This window comes from Misgurnus anguillicaudatus, chromosome 3 (assembly GCF_027580225.2).
Source record: "Misgurnus anguillicaudatus chromosome 3, ASM2758022v2, whole genome shotgun sequence".
NCBI classification, from domain to species: Eukaryota; Metazoa; Chordata; class Actinopteri; order Cypriniformes; family Cobitidae; genus Misgurnus; species Misgurnus anguillicaudatus.
Window position 1 is genome coordinate 9,909,080 of NC_073339.2, and position 23,877 is coordinate 9,932,956.

The 23,877-nt window shown below is 37.5% G+C and overlaps 1 protein-coding gene across 1 annotated transcript; it reads left to right on the forward strand.

Moving 5' to 3' along the window:
• The first annotated feature begins 198 nt into the window (after positions 1–198).
• gsk3bb (glycogen synthase kinase 3 beta, genome duplicate b) lies at positions 199–23,585 on the forward strand. Its single transcript, XM_055204560.2, has 11 exons — positions 199–1,007; positions 6,306–6,499; positions 10,671–10,754; positions 16,043–16,153; positions 17,597–17,727; positions 18,010–18,116; positions 18,496–18,593; positions 19,369–19,464; positions 19,590–19,776; positions 20,762–20,851; positions 20,929–23,585. Exons 1-11 carry the CDS (start codon positions 920–922, stop codon positions 20,994–20,996), a joined length of 1,254 nt encoding a protein of 417 aa, XP_055060535.1. The 5' UTR covers positions 199–919; the 3' UTR covers positions 20,997–23,585.
• Positions 23,586–23,877: the final 292 nt, after the last annotated feature.

Here is a 23,877-nt window from a genome sequence, read left to right on the forward strand (position 1 = left end):
TTACCGCAACGCACTGCGTTAAAACTTTGATGACTACGCAAACGACGCATTGTTTTCCAGCGCCACAAAAACAGAGCATGTTCAAGTTCGTCCTACACTGCGCTGACCGTCCAGCGTATGACATCAAAGTACTGCGAGAGAAATCAGTTCACAGCTTTCTTATCGCTCTCGCGTTACTTCGATGTCATAGGACGGATCGGCTGCGCAGCGCGAAGTCGTACACGCCCAAATCGTCCCTAAATGTAACAGCAGCAGAGAGGATAGGATAGGACTGCGCTATGCTTTACTTACTTTCCGGCAGGAGGCATCCAGCGCGGTTTAAACATCACTCGTGTTACTCAAAAGCGAAGAACAAAACGGGTTTTCGTCTTTTATGATGAACCATGGAAAAGCCGACACCATCCGTCTGGTCTTTTTGAGGCGAAAGGCCTAAATTATTTTCATTTTATCGCCTCTGGATCAATTTCATTGGGCTGATGCGGGCATGGCAAGTCTCAGCTTTTTTATACAAACCGGCTCCGTATGAAGAATATATGAAGTGAACGGTTAAACCGAAACCTGCTAACATATTTCTATCAGTGCGCTTACGAGAGCTGCGTCCACGATATGAAGAACAGTTGTTGACTGAATATGTCTTGAGTATGTTTTTTGGACTCATTTTCTAACACCAAAACGGGACTATATTTATACAATCTTGTTTATAAAGTGTTTTTAAACGCATATTGATGCTTAAATTCTCGCATCTTCATCTACAAGTCGGAGGTGATGAAATCAGCTGACCACCACCACACCATTGAAATCGTTACATTTAAAGATACATCCCAGAGTAATAAACAGTGAACTTTTTGGAGATCCAGATATTTGTTTCCGTGTCAAAAGTCCTAAATAGTAAGGATAAAAGAAGAGAAGATCTTGGGAGATGTCGGGCCGGCCTAGGACCACCTCATTTGCCGAGAGCTGCAAACCATTGCCGCAGCCTTCAGCCTTTGGCAACATGAAAGTCAGCAGTAAGTGACTGTATCTTATATTTTAGATCTGATATCAAAACCCATCTCAGTAAAACATCGTAAGTAAAAAAAAACACGAAACGAGCTTATGGTTATGATTATGATTTGATGGACTGTTTCTGAAACGTATCCTAATGTAATGGTGAATCTCAAGGGATGGGCCAGGTCCTGTCTCTTATGATTAGATCTGCTCAATGTAAAGTGATTTGCTGCATTGTGTTGTGAGGAAATCCCCATGCCTTGGCATCACTTCACATCTTTGTAGTACCTGGAGGTTGCAGTGGTACACCCACACTCAGCAGAGGCGCTGGTATAACTATCAATGAAGGATATTCCTAAAAAAATATATTCCCTATTATAGCATCCTCAAATTTGTACACCTATAGTACTTGTTTTGAGTCTACCATATTAGGACCTCTTTCATATAGGTGCAAGATCTGTTAAAATGACAATTTACCTCTTTCAAGCCCTGCCCCACGGTGTGTGATTGACAGGCTTCTCTCCTGTGGCCCAGCCCAGCTGGATCACTCATTTCCTGCACTAATGATGCATATCTCACCACCTCGCTCTTCAGGAAAGGAGCATCAGAAGGTTGCATGTGACTCACCTCTGACTCCGGTTCTTTCCCAAATGTCTCCCTTGCCCACCTAGTCATGTCTATTTGTGACTATTAATGTCATAGCTTGACAGCAGGGGAAGACTTGTGGATTGAGTAATTAGTCCCAGAGTCTGACTGGCATTCTAACACATCCTTGTGTGTGTTATGCATCCCAAAAAAAACCAAAAGTGATTTTTTTATTAAAATTTGTATCTGGTCGTAGGCGATGGTGTAGGGGGCAGTGTCCGACATGTGGTGCTTTTGCACTTTCGGCAACCCAAGTTCGATTTCTTGCATTTGCAGATCACAACCTCACCACTAGATGCCTCTAAAATATACACACTGCACCTTTAAATAAAGGCAAAAATGGCCAAAAAATATAACTTGGTTTCTGGTCACAGATTTGACAGACATTGTCCATAAGTAAACTTTTAGTACTTTAGTCTGGGAATTAAGTCCCTTTTTTGTTTGCTTTGGAAGTCTTTGAAAAGACCAAATTTACTTGGAAGTCCATGGGGTAAGCATTCCATACACTCTAAAAACAAACGGTGCTATATAGCACTAAAAGGGGTTCTCTGCTCGCAATCATAGAAGAACCGCCTCCAGTGCCACACAGCACCGGCGAATCACCAGCGAAGCACCCGTGCAGAACCACATAGTGCCACGCAGAACCATATGTGGTGCTACATGGCCCCTATTTGGTTCCACACAGGTGCTTCACTGGTGCTTCACCGGTGCTATATGGCACCAAAACGGTTATTCCATGACCACGAGCAAAGAACCAATCTCGGTGCTACACAGCACCATTTGTTTTCAGAGTGTAGGGTTCAAAGCAGTAAATATGAAGCTCGTATGTGAGTGAATTTTGATAAAAAAAAATGTAGTCTATTCATTATAGGAAATAGTGGCCAGCAGCTATACAATTCTACATAAGCAGTCCTGAATATTTTTATATCGGTGTGAAATGTGATCTGCGTGCGTTCACAAAATGAATTTGCGTAGATGAGGTGTAAAATGCACCCATGTGAGTGAAAGGGAGCGTGTGAGGCTATATCTAATATTATGCATGCATAAATGGGTTTCAGCAAGCATGCGATCCTGTCGGTGGTCTAATCGGATCGCCCAGCATCAGTCGTACCAGCTGACTCATCATGCTGTTGCTATAGTAACGCCCAGGCCTTAGGCTGCATGGCCGCCTCTGCTGGGTGTGTCCTCCTTATGAGGGGCTACACCTGAATGTCTGTGTAATGTGTTCATTACGGTATATAGACATGCTCGTGTATAATAGCAGCAGGCTGTTTCTCGAAATTAGCTCATTTCAAAGAATGTAAAACTGCGAACCCGTTTAAAACACAGTTGTCAAACTCCAGTCCTGGAGGGCCATCCTTTTGCAGAGTTTAGCTTGGCTCTAATGAAACACTTTAACCAGCTAATCATAGGGTTACTTGAAAATTACAGACAGGTGTTGGAGCAATGTTGAACCTTAACTTTGCAGGACGGTGTTCCTCCAGGACTGCATTTTGACAACACTGCAGGAAAAGATCCATAATAGTGATTGTCTAAAGAGCATGTTTATACTTTTTTGTGGGTCGATATGGAGTCTGTGTCTGGGGTAAATCTGCACAAGTCAGCAGAATTTAGTGCCAACATACTTAAATATGTCCTTTTATTAATGAAAATTATAATTAGAGAGTAGGTAAATATATGAAGTTTCTTACATGAGTTTGTTAAGGATGCACTAATAGGATTTTTTTAGCCGATAATTTTAACAAACAACTATTGGCCAATACACTGAAAAAAAAATCATTGAATTTAATCAATTTTTTTAAGGTAAGTGGTTGCAATCAATTTATTTAAGCTACATTTAAACAAAAAAGATTGGTAAAGTAAAATAAAATATAAAACTTTTGTTTAAATGTAGCTTAAATAAATTGATTGCAACCACTTACCTTAAGAAAAAAATTCAATGAATAATTTTTTTCAGTGTACCGATATTTCTCACTTCACTTATTTGAACTTTTGTCATCTGATCACTGTTTTAATCATGTTGTCTTTATATTAAATATTTCAAACTCACTTAGACATTATACAACTCGGTGCCTACACAGTTATTTACTAAACTGTATATTTGTCTTGCTAGATATGCCGATAAAAATTTAATTGATTAAAAATGGCAGATAAATATTGGTGGCCGACAAATAAGTTGGGTTTTCATCCAAATGTGAAGCAAATCTTTTCAAAATTCAAAAAATAAAAACAAAGAATTGCGAATTAGGTGTGTTTTCATCAAGTTAACTTTTTTTGTAAAAATTAAGGGATTTTTTTATGTTTTATTTTTTTATTGTTTTTGATGTGATACTTCAAAATGCACATAAAATCATGGTTATGGAAGCATAGCTATTGCCGTATTTGTAGTGTTTCTCATTGACATCATTTGTTTAGTGTGTTATATATGCATTTTTTTTTTAGATATTCTTAGATTTAAGATATGCTATGTTCGTAATCTCAATAAATGTTAAAAAATCTTAATTCGGACTGCACATAACAAATGTAACGAAATATCACAAAAGTGGATATGGCAATATGCATATCGCAATAGTTTGCATTAACTGAATACTTTTAATTCTTTCAGAGGTTATGTTTAATCAATGTTTTGGCAAACAAATGAGTGCTTGTGTGTGCTATGACATCTGCAAGATGATCAACAATCAGAAAGAATGTAAAACATGTTTTTTTTTTATTAAATGTTTTAGTTTTAAAACATATTTTAATAAGTTCAAATTGATTTTACAAACTTAAAGCATTATCGTATTGCATCATTTAGCAAGTTATATTTTTTATATTTTGCATCCCTAATCCTAACCTGTTAATCAGAAATGATTAAAGTCATGGAAGTGAATTTGTCAAAATTTGTGGGTTACTGTTTCTTTATCGGTGTATTTCTTAAATTTTTTAGCCGATTTTTCAGCTTGATATATGCCGATGACGATAGTTTGGGGGTTATATTAACTTGCATTGACTAAATTCTGAAGATTACATTTTCTGAATGTTATTCATTCATATAATGACCATTGACTTTCATGGTCAACACGTAACTTCCGGTAAACTCCGCTAAGAATAAATAACAACAAAGTACTTTAAAGGTGACATAGAATGATTGAACGGAGTATTTATCCTTGTTCTGTGATGTGACATGTAGACAAAAAAAATTTGTTTGGGTCTGTAATGCCTTACAAGCTTCCTAAAAACCTCTCTCAGATAGCTCTATTAGGGTGGGGGATTTTAAACAAGTGGTTTTGCACCTATTTGGCTCCCCCTACTGGATTAACTTGCAATCTTATTACTAATTGGCTGACTTTGCTGCCACTCAAAAAATGTAGCCAATTATTTTAAAGTGGAGGGGCAGTTAGATGCCTGTGATGTCATAAGCATCAATTTTTCAGATTGGGCTGTTTTCTGGCTGACATTTCTAAAAGAGGAATTTCTGTGAGACCGAGATGTTTAGCATGTTTAGCACTTTTTGTATGTTTGTGAATGTGGGTAGACTACCATTATTCAACAAAGACAAGGTAAAAATGTTTTTTCATTCTCTGTCCCCTTTAAACGTAGTTTACTTATATAACAAGCAAAATAAACAACACGTAGATTACCTAGGAAACCAAAACATTTGAGTTCAGTTGAGCAACTAGTCAGACCATTTAAAAAAAACTGAAACCAGAAGTAAACGTGCGTCCGATGAAACCGTCTATACACAGAACTTATATTTATTGCATTTTCTTGGTCTCTTTTCTGACTATAGGTTTTGATTATCGGCTGCATTTAAACAATCGGCCGATAGTGTGAAAAAGTGCTTTTATTGTCCTATACCGATTATAGGCCGATGTATCGGTGCATCTCTAATAATTTGCTAAGTACAGTTCAATAATAATTTGTTTATTCATAAATTATTTATCTCTTTTTAGCAGTCCTGACGCTAAAAGACAATCATATTGATAACCGTCTGTTAGAATGTGTGTGTGTGTGTTTAAATGACTTGGTTGATCTGAATTGCTAAATGACTAGCGTATTCGAAGTTGGATGGTGTCGGAGGAGCATGATGGGTAAGATGATCTGGGTGCGTAATGGACCGTGACTCAATTCAAACTTCACGCTGAGCAAGTTAGCGAGCAGAGATCTTTATTATCTCATTGCACGAGTGTGTGTGTGCTCACACGCCCCCTGACTCATCACAACTCTCCGCGCTGAACGTGCACTATCTGCATTTTTACTGCTCACCTGATCTGCTGAACGCTTACACACACTTTCACACTAATGACACCAATCGTATGTGATTAGAAATGGGTCCCATAGACTGAAATAAAGCATGGCAACAGCCACAGTACTTAACAGAAGCTCCCCAGACAGGATTACAACAGCTGTTATGCATGAAATTGTACATACTAACTACCGCATGTTTATATTTTAAGTATATTAACAAAGGGTTGAGTTAGTAGTTTATATTTCTGCTTTTTCTTTGGAATCCTTAGCGTGGTGTGAAAATATGATTTGCCAAAAAATATGCAGTACACAAAGCTGCAGTAAGCTAAGCATCCTGTAAAATAACACTGTGATGTTTTACTGGAACTGTATGGTGCCTTGATTTACCAATGTATTAAAACATATTTCATTCATACTTTTTCCTCTTTAATCTCTGACATTAGGAGATAAAGACGGCAGTAAGGTCACAACGGTAGCCGCTACCCCCGGTCAGGGTCCCGACCGACCTCAGGAGGTCAGTTATACGGACACGAAGGTCATCGGGAATGGCTCGTTTGGGGTCGTATATCAGGCAAAGCTTTGTGACACTGGAGAGATGGTGGCTATAAAGAAGGTTCTGCAGGACAAAAGGTTTAAGGTAAGAGTTTTAAATGTGTAGATGACGAACCGAAACATGTTTAACATTCACGCTTCAATCACACCTAAAATTTGGTTTAGTATCTGAAAACAAAACCATTCCCATATTACAGATTATTGCTGCATCCAGACAACTTAAAGGGGACATATCATGAAAATCTGACTTTTGTCCTGACACATTATTTTTGTCCTTTTTATGAAAATTGTAAACACTACACTACACTACACTTTGTACATTGTAATGTTCAGTCTTGTTTCATTTGTTTTTTCCTTCCCGTAAATGTCCAATAATTACCGTACTGCGGGCATCATACCGAAATATTACCGTACAATGAATTTTTGATACTGTTACATCCCTATTAGTTTTGGTAAACCATTCTCTGCAAGCATGTTAAAAAATAGGTAATTGAATTTTGGCTCCCCTTGTGATGTCAGAGGGGGATAATACCACCCTGTAATCGGAACTACCCTGCCATGGCACTGCTATTTAGCTCATTTGCAATTAGAAAAAAAACGGCACATCTTTGCTCACACCTACAAAGTGGAAATTGTAACATGCTATAATAAATTATCTTTATGATATTTTGAGCTTCACATAGGTACTCTCGGGACACCAAAGATTTATTTGACATCTTAAAGTCTTGTGAAATTTCCCCTTTAAATTTAGGATATTACTCACCTCCAAGTAATGTTAAAAGTATTTAGTATCATTAAAACATTAGTGTAACAAATGATTTAATAACATTTTAAGTGTACTTTAGACATAATTTCCGGTTTGAGGTGGGAAATATCCTAAATCGGAGTTGTCTGGAACGTGTATTCGTTTTGGGGACTAAGGCTGTGTCCGAAACCGAAGGCAGCTGACTTGTTGCCTCGCTGCTTCATGAGCCAATGACTTTGGCGACATGAAGGCATCTTCGGGAAACGCATTTGGACAATCTTCATAGGCAGCGTAACGGAATTCAGAATTCTTGAAATATAAACAGAGAGCGCCTTTGTCTTTAACTAATTGCATATTTGAAGAGTTTCGTTGCAAAACGAGATAAATACAGTTTTTAACATTTTTGTCAAAACAAGTTTATTATTTTGTTTTATGGTGCTACTTAGCTGTATTTTTTAATTTATGAAGGTTTAAATCAAAACAAACCAACTGCAGTTGAATTGACTGCACAACCAAAAAACAAGATTTCTGAACAATTAACAAAACGGTGGTTATCTCGTTTTGCAACGAAACTCTTCATTTAAAAATATGAATTTCTTGCTAGAAATGTAATCAAAAGGAGTAAAAAGTGAAAATTTTACTTTATTTACACAAAATTTGTGCTCCAACCACTTTCTTGGCCACCATTTTATTTTTTCAAACTCGACCTGGCTCGACCAATCACATTTCCCACACACCTCCGAAAGCAGCATATCAAAAATTTCGGACGCGGCCTAATTCATCATTCACTCCTGTGTAGGCATGGGCCGGTTACCGGTTTCAAGGTATACCGAGGTTTTAAACAGTCGAGGTTTCAACATTTTCTGTAATACCGTTTGCAAAGTATTAGCTGGGTTTACACAAAATTAATTAAATCCAGGGTTTCCGCGGGGTTGTAAAAGGTAGTAAAAGGTAGTAAATTAAATTATGCCAAATTAAGGCCAGTAAAAAGTAGTAAAAAGTAGTAAGCGTCGATTGCCTTTTGTAATGTTATGATGCCTGGAAATTAGTTCAAATCACCTGCATATCTGGGCAAATAATCAAAGATCTTTCGTCTCTGGGATGTGATCAAAGCCGGGAGTGGAGCCAAATTACGTTCCTCTCTCCGCTGTAAGCGTTCTGTAATCACTACGGACCGGATCCACTTCGGGTTTTTTGACTGTATCACGTTAAGCTGAGGTAAAACTTTTTCAGCTAGCATGGACAAACTTATAATGCAGGAAGGCTCCGATGTTTTGAAGATCGATAAAGGTGTAAAAGACGATTGACTTGGCTTAGCGAAATAATGAAGATTGGCAAGCCTTTCAGTTCGTGGGCTAAGAAAACCAAACAGGTAATTGCGTGTCTTTGCACAGTATTACTAACGTAAAGGGTCCTGTATTTTGGGGGTAAATGATTTCTCACGTTACTGATCATCCGCGGCACGCTTTTTAATGCTATGCTGATATAGCCAGTGGCTGGTACAACGGGTTTGTTTAACTCGTGGGTAAACTTCATGTGGATCCACAAGAACCAAGAGGCAGATGACATCCAAATCCTGTTAGAGCGATTGACGAGGAATCATAAGAGGAGACTGCTTCCGAAATGCTCTCGCGGGACTTTGATGTCATCCACCTGTCGGTTCTTGCAGTTGCATTTGCTGTGGTCACAAAAACGTAACATTTGTACATATATTTAACCACAGCAGTTTAAAAACAGGTGATTTTAAACCATTCAAACACAAACAACAGTGCGTCCGCTGTTTCTGTGTCAGAGGAGCACGCTAGCCGCACATTCGTTTCTCATTGAGCTTGTGTTGTACGTATTTTTGCCGCTTTATTGGCCTTAAATAACACACATGCGTCAAAAATCCCGTCTTTGCAAATATCCTCATATAAACACGACCATGTAGGTCTTAGGAGAAAGTAAACAGCAGAAACATTGCGCATAAACTAGCACATCAGCGCTGCCTCTATTGTAACATAATAATTTGTTGATAAAGTACAGTCATTCAATTTACAACTGTCACTATGGTTACTGACATCCTGTGCGAATTCTACATGAGTTTGACTCGAGTTACTTGTTCAGGGTTTATATTCATACATAACGTTACTGTATTAGAGCTGTGACTGTAAGCTGTTGTGTGAACAGAACAGACCCTGGATTATTCGTTTGTGGGTACTGAATAATATGATATTAAAAAGTTGTATTTGTTCACATTAGTAAATGCATTATATAACATGAACAAACAATGAAAAATATAGAGTATATAATCATTAATTAATTCTTGTTTATGTCATTACAGTAATTGATGGTGGTTCATGGTGCATTCACTAATGTTAACAGTTTCAACTTTGATTAAAAAATTATTAGTAAATGCTAAAATAAATACATTTACAATTAATAAATAATTAATAAAAGATTCATTAAAGGTGGTGATATTCATGTTTTCTTTTTATACAGTATAGTGAGTTATTTAGCTGTTTCGCCTTAATCTGAAATGCCCTGCAAACTACAGCTACCTATATGCCACATGAGACTTCAATATGGAATTTATTAAAATCTCCCCTTAAAATGCTATTGGTCTCGCCTACATAGTGTTAGGTAAAGGAATATGACTTGGCCTGAAAAATATTTCAGTCAGAAGAATTTTTTCACTTTAATTCTTTTTTTGTATGTTATATATGTCAAAATCTGTGTAAATAATAGAAAGGTCGCTGATTAACACTTGCAATTCAGTGTCGTGATGGTTTTAAAAAATATTCTGAAGGTAGTAAAAAGGTAGTAAAAAAGTAGTAAATTTAACTTAAGGATTTCTGTATAAACCCTGAAATCATTAAGTCATGTAATTTTACAATTACAAAAAATATTTTTTGAAAGAAAATTATAATTTAAAGGCTTTATTTTTACCTAGCATACATGTTGTATGTTGCTTGAAAATAAAATGCATTGTGTCCAGTTAAAAGTTGTTGTTTGTATACGTCTGAAAATAACACATTTTAGTGCTGCAATTGCAAAATTGCTATTCTGTGAAACCGTGGTATTTTTGCTTAAGGTTATCATACCGACAAAATCTCATACCGGCCCATGCCTACTACTGTGTCGCTTTCTATACCTTTGCCACTTGCTGTCGCTATTTTAAAAACGACAAGTTACATTTTGCGCAACTCATGAGATGGAAAAGGGGAGTGAAATTGGCTATTAGTGTCGTCTTTGACGCATTCGTCTTAATTTTCATATTTTCTATACATGATGTTCTGAAATTTTATATCTACATAACAATTATCTTGATAATAACTGATATGCGATATACTGCCCAGAACTACACTTCACAACTGTTGATAACAAGATAAACGCAATATTTAGCCTTTCTTGTTTTGTAGATTTCTTGTTTAATTTGCTCAATTTCTTTTTCAATCGTTGGGTTTATCAACTACCTACTGTTTTGATAATAATGTATTTTTCTTTCTATTTCTGTCTTTTTACGTATTAGAATCGTGAGCTACAGATCATGAGGAAATTGGACCACTGTAACATTGTGCGTCTGCGTTACTTCTTCTACTCCAGCGGAGACAAAGTAAGTGTCGCTCGCTTCCCTACTGAAAAATCCAGCTAAAACCAGCATAAGCTGGTAGCTGGTTGTAGCTGGTTTTAGCTGGTTTAAGGTGGTTTACGCTGGTCCTCCCAGCCTGACAAAGCTGGTTATGCTGGTGGGCCAGCTGGTATTCCAGCATGACCAGCTAAGTCCAGCTAGACCAGCTTAAAATGTGACCAAAACACAGCTAGACCAGCTTGCTACACCAGCAAAACCAGCTTCCTACACCAGCAAAACCAGCTAAAACCAAGCTGGGGACCATCTAAAACCAGCTCACCAGCTTATGCTGGTCTTAGCTGGATTTTTCAGTAGGGTTGTATCTCTCCAATCTTTATTTGGAGCGCCATGAGAACTTGGAGGGCATATGTTATGAATCTTGACATTACAAAACAATCTTGGTCTTAAAAGTAGACTTTTTCATTACACAACATAATTTCATATTTATTCTTTTAATTTAAAGGGGATGTATGACTGACATTTCTTCGTGAGATTTACACACACTTAGACAAACAGTCATCTGCTAGGCGGACAGTTACAGCATTTACAGCTGTTAACCTAGAGATGGGATTTCTGCTAATCCAGTGATGGCTGTTGCCTCGGGGCTCACTGTCTGTCAAAACCTGTCACCACGGCAGGGGCCATTGGCAGGTCGCTGGGGATCTTTTGATTGATGGGCAACCCGGTATAGGAGATAAACTGTTAACAGTCCTATTTTTATGACAAGCCTGTGCAATAAACCTAGGGAACACACTGAGAGAGAGAGAGATAGAGAGTGGGACAAGAGAGTTCACAAAGTGCAGTCCTAAGTATGTTCATATGTTCCTTTAAATGTATAAGATCACACAAATATCTGAGTCTTAAGATCATGTAATGAGAACACTAGTGTTATATACCGCAAAGCAAGCTGCAGACATCAAAAATGACTGTAATAACTTCTATTACGGCTTTAATTTTGAGAATGAAGAACAAGGTACCACAGTGTAACCTAACCTTCACCACATGTTTATGTATACATAGTTTATGCCAGAGGTACTCGACTTCAGGAAACACAAGGGTCTGATCACAGGGTATATAAATATAGATCGCAGCTTTGTGGTTTGAAAGAGCTTATGTGAAGTGCCGTTATGGTGAAACTGCATGAATTTTTTATTTTTCCCCACAAAGTTGCTGCACAACTAGAGTTATTTAATTTTAAATCATAAAAACAAACAAGTACTTGCGACATTAACAAGCATTTAAAATGAACAACCGTATTGTGTAAAAAAATCCCTCATTATCGGCTGCATATCTGCGCAATGATATTACGCAGTGCCCGAAATATCCCCAGCTATTAAAAGCTACTAAGGGGCCTATTTTCAGGCGCTGCGTAATATCGTTGCGCCTGCTGCAGCCGTGTTACGGCAGAAAAGTCCTTGATTATTATGCCAGAATGAGAGTATAGTTCCTAGCCATAGCGGCCTATAAAATTGCAACTTTCAATTTTACATCGGTCTTAGTACACAATGTAACTACAGAAGAATCAAGTTTTAAATAGGAAAAATATCGAAACTCTTTGGGGGTTTTTTTGTGCGATGCTAGTGGTCTAATCAGATTCAATGAATTATGCTAAGCTATGCGAAAAGTGGTAAAAATTGAAAAAATCAAATGTTTAACTCTTGGGAGCTAGAGTTAAATAAGCCTATTTTTAAATAAATTGGAGTCCATTTAAGATACCAAGATGGGAATTAACTAACAATAAATTGCGCCCCTTGCAGAATTAAAGTAAAATTACCCTTTTATGTTTTGATGTTTTAACAACAGGATAAATATTTTCACATTGTAGGTAAAAAGGAGCTTGCATTAGATCCGGCATCTAGTGGTGAGATTGCGAATTGCAACCAACCTCAACTTCAAAACCCAATGAGAATCTACGGTAGCTGCCACAGGACAAACATGTCATCGACTGAGGCAACGTAGGGATAAAACGCGCTCCATAGAACAGTTTGTCCGTTTGGGGCTACTGTTGAAACCAGTCCTTCCAGAAAAAGTTTTTTTGTGATTGTTGCAGGAAAAATCCTTGGCTGCGTCCGAAACCACATACTGTACAGTAGGTACTGAATAAGATGAAGTACCTACTTACTTGCCGTTAAAACAGTAGGTAATGTATAGTATGAATCTTGGTAGTATGAATAAAATTTGGACGTACTACATCCGCCATGTTGCTACATCACGTGACATCCGTCGTCATCACGTCATGTCATTCCAGCGGAAAACAGCCGCATGCCTCCTCTTCTTTGTTGGATAACTCCTCTCACGGGGCATCATGTGATAGTGAAGCGTCCATCGTATGCACACTGCAAAATCTAACCTGAAGTAGTAGGTCATCCGGGGACTGTTTTTCGAATACGTTGGCTGAATCTCAAACCACCTACTTCCATACTATATAGTACGCAAAGTAGCCCTTTTTACATACTATGTAGTATGGAAGTAGGCGGTTTGGGATTCAATATTTGTATTCGGACATACTACTCGCCTCGCCTACTGCTTTTCACGTACTATATAGTATGAAGTAGGCGGTTTCGGACGCAGCACTTGATCTTGCGGCACGTTTTCTTAAAAAATGTGATGGAATATGCGAAATATTTATGCAATTTTATGCGATGAAATTGCGTGAACTTGCAAAAATTTCGGGAACTTGCTTTTAAATGATGTTCACGTCACATAATCACGTCACTTCATAATGTTCCCATGGCAACAGGGGACATGGCTAGGCTTGTGTGAGGTAAATGCAACATTTTTCAACTATCTACTAAGATATATGTGATTTTTGCTACAAAAATGCGGGGATTATGAAATCATGCAAGCCCTGCATATTTTGCACACGAAAATCTGCATTTTATGCTGCAAAAGTGCGGCGTATTTGAAAAAATTTGCCCCCCCCCCGCATAAATATGCGGACTTTGGCTGATTATGCGTTAAATCATGCGATCGCATAATCACATTTTTCTGGAGGGACTGAGAAACATGACAGTGACTTCCATGTGTGGAGACACGTGGTGTATGTAGATAAAAACATTCTAAGGTAATAAAAACAATACAGATCATTATGTAAGGTCTTTATACACCACTGATAATATAGTTCTGTACATTATATTGTGTTTCTCTCAAGAGATCCTATTAAAAGTCCCACAATGCAACTTTAAAGCGTAGGACCAAATATTTTAGGGGCTAATTATAAGTATATTCTTCGTAAGGAATAATGTAGAGGCAGCCGGTAGTTATCGCGAAATAAGCCCAGACAGTGTGTTCAGGTCTTGTATCACACTAAAGGGGCTTATTTCCAGATAACTACAGGCTGCCTGTACATTATCCCGCTTATTACACGGCTACTTGCCAGATAAGGAAAAAACTGGACATGAATATGAATTTGAAACATTTTATTGGCATATTTGTTTTAAATTAACATTTTTATCCTTCCGCGAAACTTTGCACAGATGCATAAAATGATCGTAATACCTTATTAAGGATGCTTCATACATGTCTGTCTCCATTTTTTTTCTTTTAGCCAGTCTTTGAGAAGTCTTATTGCCCACTCTGTATTTTCTGTGTGTTGGCTTCGTAGCTGTCATGCTCTATTTTGGCAAGTTCAGTCTTAGTAAGCTCTCTGTGTCTTGTCGTTGTTTGTTCTTTGTAGTTCAATTTTCATTTTTTCGTCTTAATTGGGGAGCCATTTGGATCGTCCAAATCTATCCACTGTTCAAACGTTTTGTTTTTACCGTACATGTTAAAATGAATGTCGAAATTTTCCATTGTTAATTTTGGTTGTCCAATGTTTGTCACAAGATGGCGCCAAACGGTAATCTTTGTTGGCGCGGATGGATTTTAAACATACAAGTAGTACCGGCTATGCGTTATTACTTTGGAGCGGTTATTATTTGAAAAGAACGAACCTGCAATTGTCTCAACTGACCAATCAGAATCGAGCATTCCGGAGAGCCGTGTAATAATTATAAATAAGCATGTCACAGACCACCGAATGAAAGCTGATGGATTACGTATAGAGTAACTTTATGCTGGTCTCTCTGTTGAAATTTACAGTGGCTGGGTGTCAAAACTTTCCATAAACCCTCCGTGTTCTGAAATGTCAGGAGTCTGATCTCAAAGGGTCGCATACATGCCGCTGCCCCGGCGAGGGACCACGGGTGTAAAGTTACTCTTAGAATAGAGTTATTCTTACAGTATCAGTGCCGCTCTTTGGTGACAGAATAACAGCGAGACAATAGAGAAAGTTACATAATCAAAAATGTTTGACTCAAAACCACAATTGGTTTTGCTTTAGTACTCAAATAATGTGGACATTGGTCTGCACAGACCTTGTTTAACCTTGCTGCATGTGGAAACCTGTCCTGAACTGAATATCATTTGAGTCATATTTTTTGTATTTATGGTTTTTGAATACATAAAAAAATCATGTCAGAAATAATTTCCCCAAAACCTAATGGATGATACTAGCTGGAGATGTAGCGTCCTTTAGCGCACATTTCTACTGTATGTTTTCTCTCCTGTAAAGATGTGTGCATGTTAAATATGTACAGTGGACGGTTTGGTGCATTGCCCAATCATTTGTGTTTGCGTGCTTGTGAGGGCACGTGTGCAGAGAAACAGGGGTCTGCGCCTGTGTTATTGACAGATGGTGAGAGCAGTGCTGTTCTCACGTGTATAACCCCACATCAACCCCCATGCCAACACAATGACATAGTGCCTGACTGATGCGACCACGTCACGACTACCCGACTGCTGTCACAGAAACGGGATCGGTTATGTAACTCTGTCCAGCTCTTATCATGTGGCATCACACCACATACCGGTACACACATACATACACACCTACCTGGAGCATCAGACGTCAGTGAAAGTTCATGGGTATTAGCTATCACAGTATCTTTTCATGGAGGCAAAGGTGTAGTCTGCTTTATGTTCTGAATAATATACTAGGATACTGTTATTTCGGTACTATCAGAACAGTTTCGGTATGTAGTATGCATACTGTGCATAGTATCACAGTGACCAGATGACGTGTAAAATTTGTGATCACAGACATAAATTCTCTGAATGCATAAAAAGACATTTACACAGTGAATGTTGACTATCGAAAGAAGGAAAACATACAAATTCTGTAATTTAAAGTAAATTAAGGTAGTTTTTATTTTGGGGTGAACTGTCGTTTTATATGTTTATATGTTCTGTTATGAATCTAATCTGTGTTTTCTCCCCCTCTGTCACGTCCACAGAAGGATGAGGTGTATCTGAATTTGGTGATGGATTATGTTCCTGAAAACGTCTACAGGGTGTCTAGACACTACAGTAGAGCCAAGCAAAGTCTGCCTATGGTTTATGTAAAGGTAACTTTAATTCTGAAAAATATGTTCAGATCTGAAAAACTTGTTCAGCTCTGAAAGATGAGCAGGAATTTCCATGCTGGTGTAAAAAAATTTATTGGTGGAAGGACACAGCCGTGTGGTACACCATCTAAACTAAGCACCAGAAATGGTGAAACTGTATCATGGTGGTCTTGTTGGTTGAGTTAAACTTTTCAACAGGCCAGTTGCCTGCCCTTGAGCAAAATTTTAGCTTTTAAAATCTCATTTAGCAGGATTTCCAAGTGCCACATGCTGGTTTGGATTCTTTGTAGATTGTAGTTTGATCAGGGTTCCCACGGGTCATGAAATTTCTGTAATTTTGAAAGGTCTATTCTAGATAGGGCTGTCACGATTATGAAATTAGGGTGACGGTTAATTGCCTAATAAATTGTTGATTATAACGATTAATTGTCTGTTTTATTGCTTTGACATTTAATTCTCATACATGTTTTTGTTTGTTCATGAAATAATTTTCACACATTGTTGTGATTATTTCAATTAAAACTTTTGCGAGGTTTACCTGGCTGTAAATATTAATACACATAACATATTATTTAATGAAAATATCTTTCCGAAAATTCTTTATAAGAAATAAACATAATAAAGTGTCTGAAAAATTAACTAAAAATAAAAACGCAATCAAAATAAACTGACTATACTAGAACAGGCTTTAAATAATAGCCAATCCTTCTAAGGTAGTAATAGTACTGGACCACATGTCTGTAGTGCCTTAAAAAAATAAATTCCTTACAGATCCTTAAGAATAGCTTCCTTTACTTAGCTAACTTTGGAATTGCTGTTTTGGAAATGTATGTTTTACCTGACAGTTCATACTGCTTATCAAAGTTTTGCAGCATTTCTTTAAAAAAAGCATTTCTTTTTTTCCACTGTATTGAATGGCTTTGCAATGTACAATGTCAGTTAAGGAGCTCCATCTGATACGGTCTCATTTATACAGGTGCTGCAGCTCCCCCTTGTGTTTTTAAAGAGATGTGCAATCATTGCGGTGATCTGCAATCATTGCGGTGATCTGAAATCATCGCGATTAGGTCAAACATTTGCGATGAGATGATTATTTAATCATCGTGACGCCCTAATTCCATACAGGATATTTTATGTAATTTTGTCCAAGTCATGGAGTATCAGGGATTTTTGTGTGTTGCTTTAAAATTTAGTTTCCATTTATCAAATTTGCTCCGGGTCCAAGCGTCTGCTGACTACAATTTAAATGTCTGTTAGCACTGTTTATTAATGTCACGCATTTAAGGTACATTTTATAAACTCATGGTGTACAGCACATTACCAGGCTCACGGCATTCTGGACTTGGAAATTCCAGTTTTTTAGTCAGGGAAAGTCAGGAACTTACGGTGGGAACTCTATTTGTGTATTATATTCATTGTTCGTGTGTATGTTTGTGTTCTCAGCTGTATATGTACCAGTTGTTTCGGAGCTTGGCGTACATTCACTCATACGGGATCTGTCACCGTGACATCAAACCTCAGAACCTCCTGCTGGACCCGGAGACGGCCGTATTGAAGCTTTGTGACTTTGGAAGGTAGGAAAAAAAGTTGCTTTTTGATGCACTTGATTTAGTTACTCCAACGTTTACTTGTTAATCATGGTTGGCAGCTGAAAGAAATTGTTCTGAAAGTGATCCCAACAGTTGTTTTCTTATTTAGTACGATTTTTATAACTTTACAGTTAATGCCCATAGTGTTAACAGTCTTTATTCCTGTTCAGATAACTTGTTTTTCCCATCTAATGATAATGATAGCCGTTTTGGTATCAACTCATTTCCCGTTATCTCTAATTCTCTATCTCTCTCGGACTCCTGCAGTGCTAAGCAGCTGGTGCGTGGGGAGCCTAATGTTTCCTACATCTGCTCGCGCTACTACAGAGCCCCTGAGCTCATTTTCGGAGCAACAGACTACACTTCCAGCATAGGTACAGTATACTAATGCAACGATCTATACAATGTCCTGCCAGATGTCTCAGACTTCTCACCATAAAGGGATTCAGTGGTCTGATGATGTAGAAACTACAACGCGGTAAAAAAGCACAGGCAATATTAAAGATATCAAGATTATATTTCTTATTTTCACAGAATGTGCGTTAAATAATGTAGGATGATTTCATGTAGAAAACACCAAAAATCACCAAAAAATGACTTTAGCTTGGTTTGTTACAGACTGGGTCATAAATGGTAGAGCATAGCAGTAGCAGCACGAAGGACGTGGGTTCAGTTTCCAGGAAACACACATACAAATAAAATGTAAAGCATGAATGCCCCGTGGTTAATGCATGTTCATTTGTTTCCCTACAGATGTTTGGTCAGCGGGTTGCGTTCTGGCCGAACTGCTGCTGGGACAACCTATATTTCCTGGTGACAGTGGTGTGGATCAGCTGGTTGAAATCATAAAGGTACAAAAGGGTGTGCGTGGATGGATGATAGTTCAATTTTTCAAACTCAGGGTTCCCACGTGTCCTTGAAATCCTTGAAAGTTTGTGAATCTGGGGGAAATAATTCAAGGCCAAGTTTTTGAAAATATACATACATAGGTACAGGTCATTGACAGTGCTTAAATCTATTTTATGCAAGTTTTTTTCTGAAAAAAAAAAAAATCCATATTCCCTGTGTAGTGTAGGATAATATCATAAAAATTCTAGCCTTTTAAGCACACGTTCTGTATGTGAATGTTGATTCATACCAAAATGCTTTTTGCATAGTTGTGTTTGACACATGAACACGTCTCGCGTTACGTATGTAACTGTTGTTCCCTGAGAAGGGAATGAGACGCTGCGTCTCCCTTGCCATACTTCCTGCGTCCCTGTAACGCCGTCTTTGGCAATATTTCAGATAGCGATATACTTCCTGGCTCACGCGTCACCCTGTCTTTGTCATTAAGCCTCACAATTGGTTAAATTTGATATACACATTCAGACGCACTTACCATTGGAGGCGTCGCCAAAGTGTCACGCAGTGACGCAGCACGAGTTCCCTTAAAAGGGAACTGTAACACTGTATCTTAAAATGTAACATGATGTAACCTTGCTCTCACTTGAAATGTGTCCCCACATTTAGTCTTAAATTTAAGGGTATTGGTGTGGGAACCCTGCAAGCCAGGTCTTCACTTAGATTAGTAATTGTTGATTACTTTGGACACATTGAAATTATGTTGTGAATCTTTTCTCTCAGGTGTTGGGTACTCCTACACGAGAACAGATCCGTGAGATGAACCCAAATTACACCGAGTTTAAGTTTCCACAAATAAAAGCACATCCGTGGACTAAGGTTAGTGTACATAATGCTGTATAATAATACATCATGTAAATCTCCAAAATTAGCATTAAGTTTGTATATGTTTACTTGATTATCTGCAACAGGGTTATTGAATGCTAAATGCTGTTCTGTGGTAGGTTTTTCGGCCCCGCACCCCTCCGGAGGCAATAGCACTGTGTTCGCGGTTGCTGGAGTACACGCCAACAGCCCGCTTCACCCCTCTAGAGGCGTGCGCTCACACGTTTTTCGACGAGCTTCGTGAGCCCAACTTAAAGCTTCCCAATGGGAGAGAAAGACCTGTGCTGTTTAATTTCACTACACAGGGTATGCTACATGCACACAAACGGTGATTCTCATGAAATCCAGATTTAGAAGGTGTCCAGCATCAGAATTTTTAAAAAGCCCTTGAAGGCAATTGTTTTGCACATATAAGATTAAGGTCTGAACTTACTATAACCATTATTTTTAGAGGATTTAAAAAATATTTCCTATAGAATTATTTATTTTTTAGATTATCATTATCAAAAAGTATCATTACCGCAACATGATATTACATTAAATATCTGCATTTACAACTCATGTTTCGGTAATGAGAACTAAAATGTCTAGGCACTATGACACACAAAATTTTACATTTTATCTGGAGAGAAAAAAATAAGAACTACTTACCTGGTAGCCATCTTGAGTGTCACAGTCAATTATGTCTGTTCCAATTTTTTTTTTAAATGTTAGTTCCTTCAGGGCTTAAACAATGATTGAAAATTGTTGCAGAGGATGAGAAAATTGGTCTTGAACACATTTATATTCCTTATTATTGTCTCTACATTTACCAATGATCACCAAATACCACTTAATGTTCATAGTATAACATGCACTGAAGCTTTTTATTTTTTAGATTTTTTAATTATAAATATTTCCATGTCAAAGAACCCAAATCCAGTCATGGACACATTGCGGTAATGAAAATTTTCCTTTTAAATGTGGAAAAAACAACCAAATTGGTTTGTATGATGCCATTTGAAATCATGTGCAAAATAGTACATGAAGAGATGTTTGTAACTATGCTTCTTACTATTTACTTTTTTATCAAAATGTTTCATGACACCTAATAAGTCTAATTTTGCGAGAATCTATAATCAACCTATAATCATTATCAAGGATTAGTCTTAAATCTGGTTTAAATCAAGGCTTATTTAATAAGTCTTTTGCACCAAACTTTAAATCTTTTTTTAACCTAAGATTTGTTTAGTAATAGTTGCTGTTTTCTGCGGTACGTGCTTTACGTTTTTGTATCGGATTTGTTCCTCAGAGTTGTCCAGTAACCCATCGCTGACCTCGATGCTCATCCCGCCACACGCTCAGAACCAGGTGGAAAACTCTGCTGCCTCGGTTGCGACAGGTCGCTGTCTTTTCATTTATGTTTTTATAAATACACATATATGTCCACTTTTTGAATCTGACTCTGTTGTGTTTCAGGTGCCAACAGTGGCGATCGTGGTCCAAACGCCAACGCTGCCTCTGCCGCCCCCAATCCTTCGACTTGAACCCCAGCCACCCATCACTGGGTCGATTTTACGCTGCTGCTTATTAACCACGCCCACTCACCAGAGTCCAGGGCGTGGCTAAAATATAAAAAGCTCATATGATGGACGCACCCTGGTCATTTTTTTACTTTAATTATTATTTTTTTATTTATTTGCTGTAAAGGACAGAAATGAGGGCTTGGAGACATCACCTCAGGACTATGTGTGGTGATGTTATGATTTTAGATATAAATATACACACAGTTATAACAAATATGCATATAACTGTATATGTATATTGTTATACCTACAAATATGTCTTTACAAGTCTACTTAGACATTTTTAAGTCAAATCTGTAGCTGTTGCCCTTTTATAACCATACCAAGAGCTGAATCCATCATTGGCCCTTTCTTGGTGACCTCGCCAGTACCTGGCTGGCAAACGCAAGGATGGGTTTTCTATGACTGTGCTTTTAAAGAGGTAATACAGACGGCTCAGGTCGGACCTAGAGCTTTACCAGAAAGATTGGGCCAAAACTATTAACCAATCCCAGAGCGGTTCAACATCAAGGCTTGTGTACATTCAGTAGATTATGTGAAATACGTACTAATGACTTTGGCCTTCAGTTATGGTTGGATATGTTGTGTGCTTAAATTGTATGCTGCTGTGTCTTTCAAACCACGTTTCCTCTCTTCCACCTGCCTGTCTTCCTCCCTACTTCCTGTTGTATAGTCATGCCATACCTCATCGATTTCGACCTACACACATAATCTCGGATGATTTTCTGCGAGCGAGTGTGTGCGAGCATGCCGTACGACTCTATAAATGCTGTATATGCTGATTCTCGAACTGTTAGTGAGCTAAAAGAATAATAGCACGAATATGATAATCAGGATTAAACACGGGAACAGGTTTTTCTTCTTCCTCATAGGGCTGACTTCAAATCCCAGCTACGATGATGATGTCACAGCTTGTATGTGTCACTTTGTGTTTTGACATTTAACAGGAGTGACGCGGATCCGTATGCACTCAGTAACCATAAGGACTGTTCAACCACAAAAAAATCAACACATTGACGACAAATCACCTAATAACAGCCTATTTTGAGATCTCTGAAGCACCATAGCATCATTTTCTTGTGCTTTTTCTATATCGTTCTCTTTGGCGCCCTCTTGTGTATGTGGAAGTATATTACTGCGATTAATGTCACCACTGTTTTATTTATTTTCCTTGTTGACACAAACACCTTAAGTTGTTTATTTTCTCCCAATACTGCTTTTTTATCGCTGTTAAACCCTGCAAAATCGTGGTTACATACTGTAATCGCCAAACCTAGGTATTGTATGAATATTGAATGTGATATTGTATGAACGTACTAAAAGTATAAGTATAGTTAAGTATTAAAATACTAATTTGTTTGAATGATCTGTGCTTGACTAATAAGATCTAAGATTTTAATGTCAGCTATGAGCTCGTGCTCAGGTTAAAGGGATGGTTCACCCAAAAAATTTAAATTTTGTTATAATTTACTCTTTTTTTTTTTTTTGTTCTGATGAACACGGAGGAAGATATTTGGGGAATGTTTGTAAATCGATCATTCGCCCCATTCATTTCCAAGAATACCCTCAAAGTGAATGCGGCTTATGGTTCCAAACATTTCTCAAAATATCTTCCGCCGTATTCATCAGAATAAATACATTTATACAGGTTTGTAACAACATAAGGGTGAGTAAATGATGACATAATTTTCATTTTTGGGTGAACTATGCCTTTAAACTTTTACTTTTAACTTGAAGTAAGGCTTAAAGGAAGGACATTTTCTTATCCACTTACTTGATTTTGTATGTCTTTTAAACGTAATTGATAACATATTTTAGGGGTGTATATATTTATTGTGTTTTGCTTATTTTTGTATTATTTTAAAGAGAAACTAACGTCACGCGTCTGCAGTATTAATTAAATCATAAGCGGCAATTTTTTTTTTCGGGGGTCCCAAATCACTTTCCTCAGCACTTAAAGGGATTGATGTCATTTAGCACTGTAATTTTGGTTAAACTATCCATGTTGAAGTGTATACATATAATTTTATATAATTATAAGAATATAATTTTCCTCAGCGAGTCGCGTCTTTAAAGTGACAAGATGCAAGATATAAGAAACTATGAAGAGTTTGGTTCTAAAACGAGATAACTCCGTCTATTATTAAGTTATCATGTTTTTATTGTGCTACTTAGCTGTATTTTTTTATGAATGCTTCAAAACAAACCAACTGCAGTTTTATTGATATTAATTGGAATGCACATTCAAACATCGAGATTAATTTTTTTTAACTGACTATCTTGTTTTTGAACCAAACTCTTTATATTGAAATATTCATACAAATGTAGGCCTTTATGGTTCAGAGCTGTTTGTAGCCATGTTATCCACCCAACAACGAACAAAACAACTACAACAGTGCTGTACTTGAATGACTTTTGTTTCATGTTTTCTTATCTCTGTTTAATTATGCTACTTGTACAAACTCAATGTGCATTCTGTCCTCTGTGTTCTGGTTCACCCGGTACTGTACTGCATTGAATAAAGAGTAGGTTAGCCTTCACAACATCAAACTCGTTTAGACTTTCTACTAAATGTCCAATTTTGTGCTTTTATAGCTGTTTTTTTTTCACATTTTTGTCTCTACAAAATAATCAAATTAATTTACTGGGAATGTTTGCATCAAAATGTTTATTTTTTAGTCAAGTAGCCTATCAAGATCGTGGTATGCTTAAGTAAGGAATAATTGACGACGGGCCATTGAATTATAAGAAAATAATGCACCACACCGCAGGTGTGTATTATTTTCAAATAATTCAAAGGACCGGAGTCAATTATTCCGCTTATACCACGGTTACCACAAAC

Excerpts from the sequence above, each read along its gene's own strand:
- gsk3bb (XM_055204560.2), top strand. The coding sequence starts at position 920 with ATGTCGGGCCGGCCTAGGACCACCTCATTTGCCGAGAGCTGCAAACCA. Across the intron at positions 6,500-10,670 it reads TGCAGGACAAAAGGTTTAAG|AATCGTGAGCTACAGATCAT; the intron begins GTAAGAGTTTTA and ends TTTACGTATTAG. Across the intron at positions 20,852-20,928 it reads TGCTGCCTCGGTTGCGACAG|GTGCCAACAGTGGCGATCGT; the intron begins GTCGCTGTCTTT and ends GTTGTGTTTCAG.